General features: G+C 36.2%; 1 protein-coding gene across 3 annotated transcripts in view; it reads right to left on the reverse strand.

Moving 5' to 3' along the window:
- The window catches only part of THSD7A (thrombospondin type 1 domain containing 7A), a 446,361-nt gene that overhangs the window by 90,159 nt on the left and 341,504 nt on the right, over nucleotides 1–14,698 (reverse strand). For all 3 annotated transcript variants that reach the window (XM_021102433.1, XM_003357451.5, XM_021102432.1), the window contains 2 exons: nucleotides 4,967–5,201; nucleotides 47–162 (listed from right to left, as the gene is read on the reverse strand). In XM_021102433.1, the coding sequence (XP_020958092.1) occupies nucleotides 47–162; nucleotides 4,967–5,201 (351 nt within the window). The remainder of the gene's footprint in view (nucleotides 1–46; nucleotides 163–4,966; nucleotides 5,202–14,698) is intronic.

Below are 14,698 nucleotides of genomic sequence, written 5' to 3' on the forward strand. Positions count from 1 at the left end.
GAGAGGCTTGCCAGGTGAACCACCTTCAGAACCCTGCAGATCATACCTTCTTTACATGAGGAAGGGCATGGAGTCCAGTCACTATATGGGGTCACGATACAGTCCTTCCTACAAGGAAGCAGACAGGGCCTCACTGTTTCAGGTCGAAGGCTTTCAGGACACCTAGGAAGAGCAAAGGGAAATGACTGCATCTACCTCTATAGTCATCCAGAAAACTAGGTAATTTAATATCTTCAGAATTTTCATTGCTAAAATTGCTAAACAGTCATCAATCTATTATTCAACTTCCAGCATCCTTTCTGATTTGACAAGCACTACACAATGAAAATAATTCTTCCAAACTGAACCTCAATAAAGATTCTCAAGGCAGAACATGTAAATTCAATTATCGTAATTGTGCTGTACAGAAGAAAATATATTATGCCTTATTTGCTTATAACAATCTCTCCATTAATAAATTTCTATTTTCCAACATGCTTTGTAAGAAATTTACTGAAGTTCAAATTGCCAATTTATTACCAACTATAACTTTCCAGGTTATTCTGCAGTTTATATTTACAAAATATGTTCGGCATAAAATAAATTTATAATGGAGTATATTCTACATATAGCATATACTCAAAAGTACATGTTGTATTTACAGCCATGTATTTCATAATAAATAAATAATAAAATAATAAGTGTATAGATCACTAAGATAAACAATTTTTATTTTATTCCTGGTTTCATTTACTGTCTCTATTCTTATTTTTTCTTCCATTTTGTCCCAAGTTTCAAATTATTGGATTTTAAATATTTGAAGTGTTTTTATAAGTTACAATATTTTTCAAAGAAAAAGTGAGTACAAATAAAGCAGAAACAATTAAAGAAAAACAAAATGCTATGTTCTTGACATAAAGTATAGTAAATTTAAAATGATTATTATTTTTAAAAATATAGGAAAAATATATTATTTATTAGGAACACAAGAGAAAGATAATGACAAAACACTGAAAAGTCTTACACTATATAAGGTTTTTACTTCCTAAAAGATAATTTTAGGAAGCTGATATATCAGTTTTAAATATACTGTTTTGGTTATTGTGTACTGATTATAAGATTTTTAAATTTTCCTATTCTTTTCTGTATCTTTACAATCTGATTCTACTATTGCTAGTGGTCAAATGTTGGTCATGAGCACTAGAAGACAATGTATATTAGGACAATAAAATACAATAACATATTTCTTATAACTAAAAGTACTTAATGTTCTGATTCCTAAGATATTCTGTTTTGAGGTCATATTAATCCCTGAAAAGTAAGTTAAGAGGTAGTGAAGAAATAAACCAAAGAATTAGTATAACTGTTACTGGAATAACTTGGCAAGTTAGTGAAAAATGGGATTTAAAAATACTCCCCATAGGAGAAGCCAAATTTTTTGTAGGTCAAGATAAATTGCCTTTTAACAAGTAAGTTAATCAGCTTTTCAGAACTGAACTATGAGTGAAAAAAATCAACATCATTAATCTCCTTCCCATAATTTATGGCACTTTGCTGACACTTCATCTTTTGCTAGATCTTATAATTTTTTATCTACATATCCTATCTCATCTGTACATGTTATGTTCTATTCAACTATACAGATACATGCCTTTATCTCTTATTCTATAACACTAGGGTTTATTTGAAAGTGAATTTAAAAAGATATACTGGATTCAGCATTTCTAAAAGAAATAATCTCCCTGGGTTTATGTTGAGTAATAAGTTTGGATATTCCTAATTGTTATGCCTACTCAAAGTCATGGACATCAAAGAAATTTAGATGTGAATCATGGAAGTTAATGTGTTGTTACAAATTGAGCATATAAATCACTAGAATTATAATTTAACCTATATTCTTGACCAGGAAACACATGTCAAAACCCCAGATAAAATCATGTTAATTCTTTTGAAACTATGGAATTATTGATCATCAATTATTATTGGAATCATTCCTTCTCGATGAGGTAATTTTATAACTTTAACAATGGGAGAGCATTACTCAATTATGTACTCTTCAAATTTTAGTCCTGAGTAAATCAATGGAATTTACAATGTTATCACTGACAACCTCCAGAATTCTGTTTTAGTTTAGAAATTTCCTCAGCAAGATACTTGGCTAACTGTGGAGAACAAAATTACCAACAACAAAGCCGTTAAATGAATACACAAAGATAAATTATACAGCCTAGATTACAGCCAATAAAATGAAATCAGACTTCCTTTGGTGAGGCAATTGGTTCAGTCAACATGCTTCTTTTTTCCTTTGTGCTGTTTGTATTTAGTGTTTGTGGTTTAAATCAAGGAATTGATTTTCCCCCAAATCTTATTCAAGGTCAAATTAAACAGATGTGATAGGAGTTGAAGTTTGTTACTCGGAGGATAGATAAGATCAATAACATTGATTTTACCATTGTACAGTAATCTCTTTTATTAAGAGGAGTTTAAAACAAGGTTTCTATTTGCATTTTTGTTTCAAATGGCTAGTACTGAAAATCAGTCACCGAATTGAACCTAGCATTTAGGCATGAGGGTAGTAACACTTCTTTTTTTTAATTCACAGTATTTGCTTAACTTTTTAGAACTTTAAGAGCCAAGTAAACCTGAGTTAACAAATCTATACCTGTATCCAGGTCATTGAGTAAAGGCTGCAAGGGTAAAACACATTTTAAATGGATTATTGTGGTGGTTTGACATAGGGCTTCAGGATACCTTTCCTATTGAATGATTTAATGACATTAATCCACCAGGCTTTTCCACACATGGGGTTGTGCACATACATCCATTGTTCAGCAAAATATTCTGTAGTTTGCATAAGGGAGGAAAACATCAACAACAACATGTGAGAGGTGATTAACTGCAAAACAGGAGCAGAGTGAGGTTACCTGTAGATTAGCACAACACTCCATTCTGTGCCATGACAAGTTGCTCAGGTTATAACTCTTTGCAGTGAATATTTCTGCCTCTGTGCTTATCCCAGCAAGACCCACAATATCCTCCAGCACTTAGGGTTTCCACTGCTGCTGTTACTGCTACTGAATTTTAATATACTGCATATTAATATACTTATCACAACTTCAGCATTATTCTATTAAAACATGTGGAATAGTTTCTCAATTTATCCAAGTCTTTTTGGCATGTATTTTCTGATTTTTTTTTTTTTTTTTTTTTTTTTTTTTTACTCTTTGGGGCTGCACTTGCAGCATATGGAAGTTCCCAGGCTAGGGGTCTAATCGGAGCTGTAGCCACCGGCCTATGCCACAGCCACAGCAACACAGGATCCATGCGCATCTGCAACCTATACCACAGCTTACGGCAATGTTGGATCCTACCAAGCAAGGCCAGGGATTGAACCTGCACCCTCATGGATTCTAGTTGGATTTGTTAACCACTGCGCCATGATGGGAACTCCCTTCTGACATGGTTCTTAATGTCAAAGTACATAAAAAAAGTCTGGCACAAAATACTGGTAATATCTAGAATCCTGGCCATTAGTAAACACAACTCATAATGGGATTCCTATTTTCCCCTGGAGTTTGTCATCTATCAGGTACATTATTATCATTTCTCTGAAACACTAAGAAATTATCTCAAATTTTTAATAGAAAATAACAATTTCTAAGACTATGTCGTGCTTATATTATGACTCTTTTTTTTTTTTCCATTAAATCCTTTCAATGAACTTTGAAAACTGAGGCCAGAATCTACTATATAGCATGCCTAAGATCACACATAACACCTAAGCATTTGGCCAAATATTTGGAAATTATGAGGCCATTTTTATACTAATGCAAAACTGACAAGTTTTACTTTCCATGTTTCACATGGCTGAGATGATTTGAATTTTAAAAGACTAAATCTCCAAATTTAGTAAAAGGCAAAAGATTTATATGATATGAAGAGAAGTGGGATCGCTTGGGTGTTTGGTGTTAGTAGATGCAAACTACTGCATTTGAAGTGGGCAAGCAATGAGATCCTGCTGTATAGTACAGGGAACTATATTTAGTTACTTGTGACATGATGGAGGATAATGTGACAAATACATATATAAATATTTATGGGTCACTTTGATTTGACAGACACTGTAAATCAACTATAATGGAAAAAACAAAAATCTTTAAAAAATTAAAAAAATAAAAGATGAAACCTTTAAAAAAATCTCCAAATTTAGTCTTTGCTGTCTAAATCTTCAAAGATAAAGAGGTTTTTTTTTTTTTCCCCTCTTAGAGGAATATATTTTCGTGCTGATTGATTAATTTTCTCTCAGAAATGATGAGCCCAGCTATGGCATGTTTTTGTTTATATTCCTTACAAGGCACTTATAAGATGCCAACTCTCCAGTTCTTTGTCCTCCCCTCTAGCAAGTTGTTTTCCTTGCTGTTACACTATTCATGAAGAAAGTTAGAAAACAGTGGTTTTCCTGCTTATCATAACACTCATCCTATCTCAAGGCTCTCTCTTGGGAGCAAATGGCTTATTCATTTAGCTATTAAAAGATGTAATAAGATTGGCCTCAGTATTTTTGATATGGTACTTTCTAAGGGAAATGAAAGGCAGATCATAGAAGGCTACTGCCCAATTAAACTAGATCGGCAGCCTCCATAGCCTTCGGGTACACAGGGGGTCATGGATGACCTCCACGGCCAGGACTTGTACATTGTCATTATCGATCAGCCAGGCCTAGAGCAAGCACTGCTTTCATTGCCTCACTAGCTCAATAAAAGCAGAAAGTGCTACTATAAAACTGAATATAGGTACCACATCAAAAGATCCCAGGTACAGGACTCTTAAGCTGTTACAACTTTATCAGTGGCTGTATTCAAAACAAAGAAGTCTAATAACTCTTGAGGTCAGGTATGACAAGCGCTGAAACATTCAGTTTCATGAAGCCTAAGCCAATACCTGTGTGGCTGGCCACAGGATTTACTGGTCATTCTAAAGCCCTTACTTTTTGGGTCCCACTTGGCCCACATTGACCCGCACGCAGATGACTTTTCTTGTCTGCATGCCAACAGAGCAAGAGGCCTCCCCGTTCCAAGTTGTAGTTGTGTTGAAGGACGAGACTGAGGTGTCCTCGATGCACTGGCCCCAGGGACCAGTTTGCCAGTGGTACACAGTACAGGGATGCTCGTTACAGCTGCGCACCTCTTGCAGAGCACTGCTATTTGGACACTGAGCTCCACCTGTAAAAATGGACAATATTAGATTAGATATGGTGCCAACAAGAACCTTATGATTCTCTGTTCCTTGAAATTAACAAGAACGATGATACTTGCCACCTATTAGCACATGCGACTGGGGCACTGCAAACTGCATATTAATCTTACCTCATAGCATGGTCTGACTTAAATTTAAATCATGTGGTAGGAGTTTCCTTGTGATACAGCGGGTAAAGGATCCAGCATTGTCACTGCAGTGGCTACTGCTGTTGTGAAGATTTGATCCCTGGCCTAGAAACTTTCACATGCTATGGGTGAGCTCCTCCCTCCCCCACTCAAAAAACCCTATCTGGTATACATGATATTTATTTTTGAGGACTCAGGATGACCTCAAAGAGAGGGGCCATTATTCTTCAGAGAAGATGAAAATGAGGTACAAATATAGCCTATGTATTTTTCAACACGCATAACATGGGCATTGAGACTCTATGGTTGGAAGAAACCCATTGTGTTTAGAATGTTATCAGAATGACAGGTTTCAAAGTGCTGCTTATTTCAATGAATGAGGATTTAGGGTAATTAGAAACAGGGGCTTTAAAATCAACTGATGCTTTATGATCTTCCATAGAATTACTGGAGAAGACATGTAGTGATGACAATACTGTATTTCTTTAAATCTAAGATATGAGTATGAAATACACCATCATTTTATGTGTCCCAAAGAAAAATAGCTGCAAATTATCCTATAGTGGAGCAATTTTCATCAACTCTAATTTTTACTGTATGCTTATTGAAATACCTTTCTATGATTTATTTACCTTTTTTAAAAAGATACCACTCTTTAACATATACTGAAAAGGAAGGTACTCCTAGAATTTCTTTTTCTTTTTTTTTTTTTTTTTTGTCTTTTTGCCATTTCTTGGGCCGCTCCCGTGGCATATGGAGGTTCCCAGGCTAAGGGTCGAATTGGAGCTGTAGCCGCCAGCCTACGCCAGAGCCACAGCAACTCGGGATCCAAGCCGCATCTGCAACCTACATCACAGCTCACGGCGACGCCGGATCATTAACCCACTGAGCAAGGGCAGGGACCGAACCCGCAACCTCATGGTTCCTAGTCAGATTCGTTAACCACTGCGGCACGACGGGAACTCCTAGAATTTCTTTATTTCAGAATCCAAATTTTTCAAGTAGCATTTTAACTCACACTCATCAAAGTATACGTTCTCTTACACAGCATCATACCTGTGGCACTAAAAGTATTGCTGATGCAGGGTATCTGTCTGTCTGTCTGTCTCCCTTCCTTCCTTCCTCCCTTCCTCCCTCTCTTTTCTTTTTTCTTCCTCCCTCCCCCCCTCTCTTTCATTTTCTTTCTTTTTTCCTTTCTTTCTTGGCCATGCCCACACCCAAGCTGCTGCAGTGACAATGCCGGATCTTTAACTTGCTGAGCTGCAAGAGAACTCCATGCACGGTTTCTTAAAGAGTGTTCTCCTGTTGTTTCCAGCGGTTTCCTCCAGAAAGGATACTGACACCCATTTCCAAATACTGATACTGTTGCATTTTTTATTTTATTATTATTATTTTCAACGGCTGCACCTGTGCATATATGGAAGCTCCTGGACCAGGGATTGAATCTGAGCTGCATCTGTGACCTATGCTGCAGCTGTTGCAACACTGGATACTTTAACCCACTGTGCCTGGCTGGGGATCAAACCTGCACCTCTGCCGTGACCCCAGCTGCTGTAGTCAGATTCTTAACCCACAGTGCCACAGCGGGAACTCTGCTACTGCATTTTTTAATCATACTAGGAGATATATGCCAATGAAAAGGTTTATGCAAGCAACTGAGGGTTTATTTTCCTTCCTCACATGGCCCTTGGCTGATTTTCTTTTTTGGGGGTCAGAATATCATGGGATTGCTATTGCCCCTAGGGTATAACAATGAAATTCACATGTACTAGCAATGACAACTATGTTAACTGCTGCTTGGGTACAGCAATTTTAAAATGCATCCATTGTAGGATGTAGTAATTAAAGAGGTGATAAAGGGTAAAACAGATGTGTCCTTTAATCAACAGATTGTTGTGTGGAGTTGTCAATATGGAACTCTTTTTTTATGTGTTAGCCCCCTTACAAGTACTTTGTAGGTGGGACCTCATTTTACAGCCACAGCTGAACAAGTTAAACATCATTATAAAGTGGATGAGCCCATAGAGCTTAAGTAATGTGGCCACAGTGACAGCTAGGAATCTATGGAGCTTAGTTTTTTTTACCACTATGCTATTTATAATGCTGACTATGGAAATAAAAAGATTTGTATTGTTAAAGTCAGAGTATTGGAGGAATTTATTGCTTACTTTATTAACAGTCTGATCTATTCAAATGTATGTAGCCTTTGGATTTCATGAGAATAGAAAATAACTGGTGGTTCATGTGGAATGGTGGTAACCCTGGGTTACCACATTTGTGACAATAAATGAAGGCTATGTTGAACACAGCAAGAGGTGGATTTTAAACATTAGGAAGACAAGTCTCAAAAAGTCAACATAAAAAAGAAAATAAAAAAAGTTAAAAAATAAAAAAAGATGATTCAATAGCTATTGACTCTAATTCAGAAGACGGTCCCTAAAGTTTGAGATTTCGGTAAAAGTCCTCAACAACACCATACCCTGAACTGATCTTTAGGTAACATTTCACCCGGGATTAAGGTCATTCCTCTATTCAACATATAAAGCAGTAGGTAGTTAACGTGAGAATTCAACTGCAATTTAGACTCACTTATGCAGTGTTGAACGTGGGATCAACATCAGAATAACCTGCATTCAACAGCATTTCGTTCCTGCTTCGTGAAAGGGAAAACATCTGTCACAGTTCATATTCTATCCTCCAACACACAGCTCAGTGACCACAGAAGCAGGTTTAGGATTTAAATAGGAAAGAATTCTAAAACCTACTAATTGGATTGCAGAGAAGTAAATGAGGTTCTACCCTGAAGCTCTAGATTTATCCAGTCTTATCACTCAGGAAAAAACATGCTAGCTGTAAACAAATACAAATATCTCACATAACCATTTTAGCCATATCTTCATATTTAATATCATTCTCCCACAAAATAATGTCTTTACCCCATTTTCATGTGCATAGACAAATGCTATTTAAACTGATTTGAAATTGTTTTTGACATTGGAATTAACTTGTTGACTCTGAAAAAAATGATAAGAACTTTAACATCAGCATAACGTGTCTAAGAACTGCAAGATGACTGTTAAGTTTACAGACATAAAGACTACTTATTTTCTTGCTCTAATCCACATTAAAGCCACATCAGCAGTTTTGTTCTGATGTCAAGATATTTGCATAGATAAGCCCCAATGTGGTCTTAATTATAACAACAATGTGGCAATTTGGAAAGCATGGCTCCGAGTAATCAGTCATTGCAGTGTGTCATGTTGTTTGGGGAATAATTCTATGGTTGAAAAATTGATAGATAAAATATTGAATTTATCATTTATGGGATGATCTAATTCCAGACATCAGGGAATATTTCCTTAGTACTGGGGAAATTATAAAATGTCACCTGTGACAAAATTAGTGATAGGTGTATTTTTAAAAAAATCCTCTTATACATAAAAACATATACTTCAGGAGTTCCTATTGTAGCTTAGCCAGTTAAGAACCTGACTAGTATCCTTGAGGATATGGATTCAATCCCTGGCCTTGCTCAGTGGGTTAAGGATCCGGCATTGCTGCAAGTTGTGTGGTACGTCGCAGACATGGCTTGGATCCTGGGTTGCTGTGGCTGTGGTATTGGCTAGCAGCTGCAGCTCCGATTTGACCCACAGCCCAGGAACTTCCATATGCTACAGGCACAGACCCAAAAAGAAGAAAAATATATGCTTCATACCAATGTGACTAGGCTTCCTATCATCCCACTGAAATGAAGGACTTTCTAACACTCTGATGAAATTCTGCTTTATAAACAAATTTCCATGTTCACATAAAAACATCAACTATTATGTGAAACTTCTCAGAAATGAAAAAGTGACTTTTCTTTTGCACATCAAGTCCATAAAATCTTGTTTAGGATACATTTAATAGAGCTATAGTGTTTCTAGGTCTGGCACTGAAGTCTTTACATTTTAGATGGCAGACTGAAAAACAAAGAACCTTTTCAGAATGTATTGGATTCCTATATATTAACTGCAATATGCAATGATGACCTATGGCTCAAGGGATATCTTGAGGGGTTAGAAATAGTTTCTGCTACCCTCAAGGATCTTACAATACAGTAGAGAAAAGTAGTAATGGGGGTAAGCAAATAAATGAGTATAATTCTAGGTAGAATATAATAATTATGTTAAGGGAAGTATTTGGTATAACTGGGATGCACAATTATAAGATTCCATTAGGTTGGAAGGACTAAAAATGCCTCAGGTAGAAGGCATCGAGATGAGTTTGGAAGGAGTAGGATTTCACTGGGAAGGGAGAGAAGGAAGGGAGGATTTTACTTAGGCAGAAGAAAAAATAAATAAGAGCAAAGACACTCAGGGAGGTATGATCCTGGGAATTAGCAATATTGATGTTGTCAACAGAAGTGTAGAGTTTATACAGGGAAGTAACTGGCAATAAGGATAAGGAAGTGGACTGGACTCAGGTTAAAGAGGCTGTTACAGTGTACCATGTATTACAGTTTTAAGATACTTGTAAGTTGCCTGCTATTGCAGTATTAATCTCTTTGATAGCAGACCACTGTGGGTGAAAAGAATCTTGGCAACGGCATGATCTGGGAGACTTTAATTGCAAATGGATTAGCCATAGGGAATCTCAAGAGACTCTGCTGCAGCTCCCCATCCTTTCCACTTCTTTCCCCCTGTAGTAAGAGGTAGAAGACAGCCCACTGTGGAATCTGCATAAATCCTGCCAGGTGGTCCTATAGGAACAGAGTGAAGCAGAACTGGGAGGATGAAGAAGTGATAGTATTTACTCAGGAGTCAGAGTATGTGTGTATATACATAAAAAACAGATCCTGGGTTCTTCAAATTCTTCTAGGAAATTTAAGTACTTCCTGGTCTTAGAATTTAACTGTAAAAACAAAACAAGGTAAAATAGAAATATTCCTCCCCTCAATGTTTTGTTCTATAAAATATAATTTTTGAAGACTACTAATTATTTGAGGAAAAATTGGCATATTTTGATTTCAATTTGCATCTATTCTCTGTACAAAGCAGAAGTAAAGACACACTAACATTTGACTGAAGTTATAATACTAGGTCATTTTGAACTCTTCAAAAATAAATATTTTCTCATTTCTTACTTTGTAAGGACAATTGACTCTATAATGAGAATTAACAGAAGTTATTGTTATATACAGTGGAACACATTTTGAAAATCCTTTTTCCTTTTTAAACCAAATATGTTAAGGATCTTCAACAGAGTACAAAATAGAGATGGCCATAAATCTAACACCAATTTTTATGTTTTTATTAAAATGCAACTTACTACTCTTAATATTAAAAATATGCCAGACTTAAGTGTTCTAAGAGCCTTTGACATAATTATAAAGGAGCTTTTGGGACCCATCTCATAGTTTACACATTATAAGGAAGATATTTTACCTCAAGATATCATACAAACCAAAGATCACATTACTAATCTTATTTAACCAGAAGTCAAAGCTTTAGAAGTAAGATATACACACACAACTTTATTTTTTAAGTTGAAAAGACGTACTTCTACTTTCTCCAGTATATCAACCATCTACCTCCAATTGCTAACATTTGTGATTTGGTTTCCAAATGACAATATTTCAGTAAAAAGCATTTTATGACAAATTTTATGTATTGCTGATACACAAAATGATAGGTTACCTAATGCTACTCAAGATTATATGAAAAGCAATTGTATTCAAATTGTTTCTTTTTTCTTTTTCGTTCTGGCTGCACCAATGGCATGCAGTAGTTTCCAGGTAAGAGATCAAACCCATGCCACAGCAGTAGCTACAAGCCACAGCAGTGATAAGGCCAGGTCCTTAACCCACTGAAGCATCAAGGAACTCCTATATTATTTTTTTTGTTTAACTTTTTAAAAAATTTATTTTTACTAATATATAGTTGATTTACAACATTTCGTCAATTTCTGTTGTACAGCAAAGACAGTTTCCCATGTTATACAGTAGAACCCCACTGCCTGTCTATCCCAAATGTAATGGTTTGCATTCACCAACCCTGAATTCCCCATCCATTCCACTCCCTCGCCCCTCCCCCTAGCAACAAGAAGTCTGCTCTCCTTGGCTGTGATCTGTTCCTGTTTTGTAGATAGGATCATCTGTGCCATATTTTAAATTCCACAAATAAGTGATATCATAAGGTATTTGTTTTTCTCTTTCTGGACTTAATTTCACTTAGTTTCATCCATGTTGCTGAAAATGGCATTACTTTGTCCTTTCTTATGGCTGAGTAGTATTCCATTGTATATATGTACCACATCTTTTTAATCCATCCATCAGTTGATGGACATTTAGGTCATTTCCATATCTTGGCTATTATGAATAGTGATGAACATAGAAGTACATGTATCTTTTGAATGAATGTTTTGTCTGGATATATGCCCAGGAGTGGGATTGCTGGATCATAGAGTTCTATTTTTAGATTTCTGAGGTACCTATATGTTGTTTTCCATAGAGATTGTACCAATTTATATTCCCACCAACAGTGAAGGAGGGTACCATTTCTCTACACCCTCTCCAGCATTTTTAATTTGTTGAGTTGTTAATAGTGGTCATTCTGACTGGTGTAGGGTGGTACCTCATCATAATTTTGATTTGCATTTCTCTAATAATTAGTGATGTTGAACATTTTTTCATGTAACTGTCGGACATCCATATATCTTTTTTGGAGCAATGTCTGTTTAGGTCTTCTGCCCATTTTTCAACTGGATTTTTTGTTGTTGTTGAATTGTATGAGTTGTTTGTATATTTCAGAGATTATGCACATGTCTATTGCACTGTTTGCAAACCTTTTCTGACATTCAGGTCTGCACCTGAGGCATATGGAGGTTCCAAGCTAGAGGTCAAATCGGAGTGCCTGCTGCCAGCCTATGCCACAGTCATAGCAATGCAGGATCTGAGCCACGTCTGTGACCTACACCACAGCTCATGGCAGCACTGGATCTTTAACCCACTGAGAGAGGCCAGGGATCAAACCCACATCCTCATGGATACTAGTTGGGTTTGTAACCTGCTGAGCCACAATGGAAACTTCTGTGAGTTTTGTTTAAATTTTTTTTAATGGTTTCCTTTGCTGTGCAAAAGCCCCATTGGTTTAGTCCATCTAGGAGGTGGATTAAACAAGATGTTGCTGTGATTTATGCTGAAGAGAGTTCTGCCAATGTTTTCCTATGGAAGTTTTATAGTATCTAGCCTTATATTTAGGTCTTTAATACATTTTGAGTTTTTGTGTATGGTGTTTGTGTTCTAACTTCATTCCCTTACATGCAGCTTTCAAGTTTTCCCACCACCACTCATTGAAGAGACTATACTTTTTCCACTGGATGTTCTTGCCTCCTTTGTCATAGATTAGTTGACCATAGGTACTGGGTTTATTTCTGGGCTCTCTATCCTGTTCCATTGATCTATATTTCTGTTTTTGTGTCCGTACCATATTGTTTTGATAACTGTAGCTTTGTAGTACAGTCTGTGAAGTCAGGGAGGCTTATTCCTTCATCTCAATCTTTCTTTTTCAATATTGTTTTGGCTATTCTAGGTCTTTTGTGTTTCCATACAAATTTTGAAATATTCTGTTCTATTTCTGTGAAGAATGTCTTTGGTAATTGGATAGGGATAGCACTGAATCTGTAGATTGCCTTAGGTAAGTATAGTCATTTTGACAATATTCATTCTTCCAATTCAAGAGCATGGTTTATCTTTCTCTGTGCTGTCTTTGATTTCTTTCACCGGTGTCTTACAGTTTTCAGAGTTGTCTCTTTAGGTAGGTCTTTTGTCTCTTTAGGTAGGTTTATTCCTAGGTATTTTATTCTTTTTGATGCAATGGTAAATGGGATTGATTCCCTAATTTCTCTTTCTGATCTTTCACTGTCAGTATATAGAAACACAATCGATTTCTGCGTATTAATTTTGTATCCTGCAACTTTCCCAAATTCAGTGATGAGTTCTAACAGTTTTTTGGTAGTCTATCCAGGATTTTCTAGGTATAATATCATGCATCTGCAAACAGTGATAATTTTACTTCTCTTCCAGTTTGGATTCCTTTTCTTTTTCTTCTCTCATTGCTTTTGCTAGGACTTCCAAAACTTTGTTGAATAATATTGGTGAAAGTCCATTGCTTTTGCTAGGACTTCCAGAACTATGTTGAATAATATTGGACATCCTTGTCTTGTTCCTGATCTTAGTGGAAATGCTTTCAGTTTTTCACCACTGGGAATGATGTCAGCTGTGGGTTTGTTATATATGGCTTTTATTATGTTGAAGTAGGTTCCCTCTCTATCCACTTCCTGGCATTTTTGTTTTTTTATCAGGAGTAGGTATTGAATTTTGTCAAAAGATTTATCTCCATCTATTGAGAAGATCATATGGTTTTTATTTTTCAGTTTGTTGATGTGGTGTATCATACCAATTGATTTGAGGATACTGAAGAATCCTTGCATCCCTGGGATGACTCCAACTTGGTCATGGTGCATCATCTTTTTTTTTTTTAAGGGCTGCACTTGTGGCATATGGAACTTCCCAGGCTAGGGGTTGAATTAGAGCTGTAGCTGCCAGTCTACACCACAGTCACAGCAACACCAGATCCAAGCTGTGACCTACACCACAGCTTAGGGCAACGCCAGATCCTTAACCCACTGAGCAAGGCCAGGGATCAAACCCTCATCCTCATAGATGACAGTCAGGTTCATATCCCACTGAGCCACAATAGGAACTCCCATGTATGATTCTTTTAACATATATTTCTATTTGGTTTACTATAATTTTGTTGATGATTTTTTCATCTATGTTCATTAGTGATACTGGCCTGTAGTTTTCTTTTTTTCTATGGTATTCTCATTCAGTTCTGGTATCAGGGTGATGGTGGTCTCATAGAATGAGCTTAGAAATAACCTTTCTCTGCTATTTTTGGAAGCCTTTCAGAAGGATAGATGGTAACTCTTCTCTGACTGTTTGATAGAATTTTCCTGTGTAGCTATCAGGTCCTGGATTTAATCACATTTTCAATTTCAGAACTTGTAATCAGTTTGTTCATATTTTCAATTCTTCCTCATTCAGTCTTGGTAGGTTGTACCTTTGCAAAAATCTTTCCATTTCTTCTAGGTTGTCCATTTTATTGGCATATAGTTGCTTATAGTAGTCTCAAGATCCTTTGTATTTCTTTGGAGTCAGTTGTGATTTCTCCATTTTCAATTCTAATTTTATTGGTTTGAGCCCTCTCCCTTTTTTTCTTGATGAGTCTGACTAAAGGTTTATCAATTTTATTGATCTTGTCAAAGAACCAACTTTTGGTTTCATTGATCTT

This window comes from Sus scrofa, chromosome 9, assembly GCF_000003025.6.
Source record: "Sus scrofa isolate TJ Tabasco breed Duroc chromosome 9, Sscrofa11.1, whole genome shotgun sequence".
Classification (NCBI taxonomy): Eukaryota; Metazoa; Chordata; class Mammalia; order Artiodactyla; family Suidae; genus Sus; species Sus scrofa.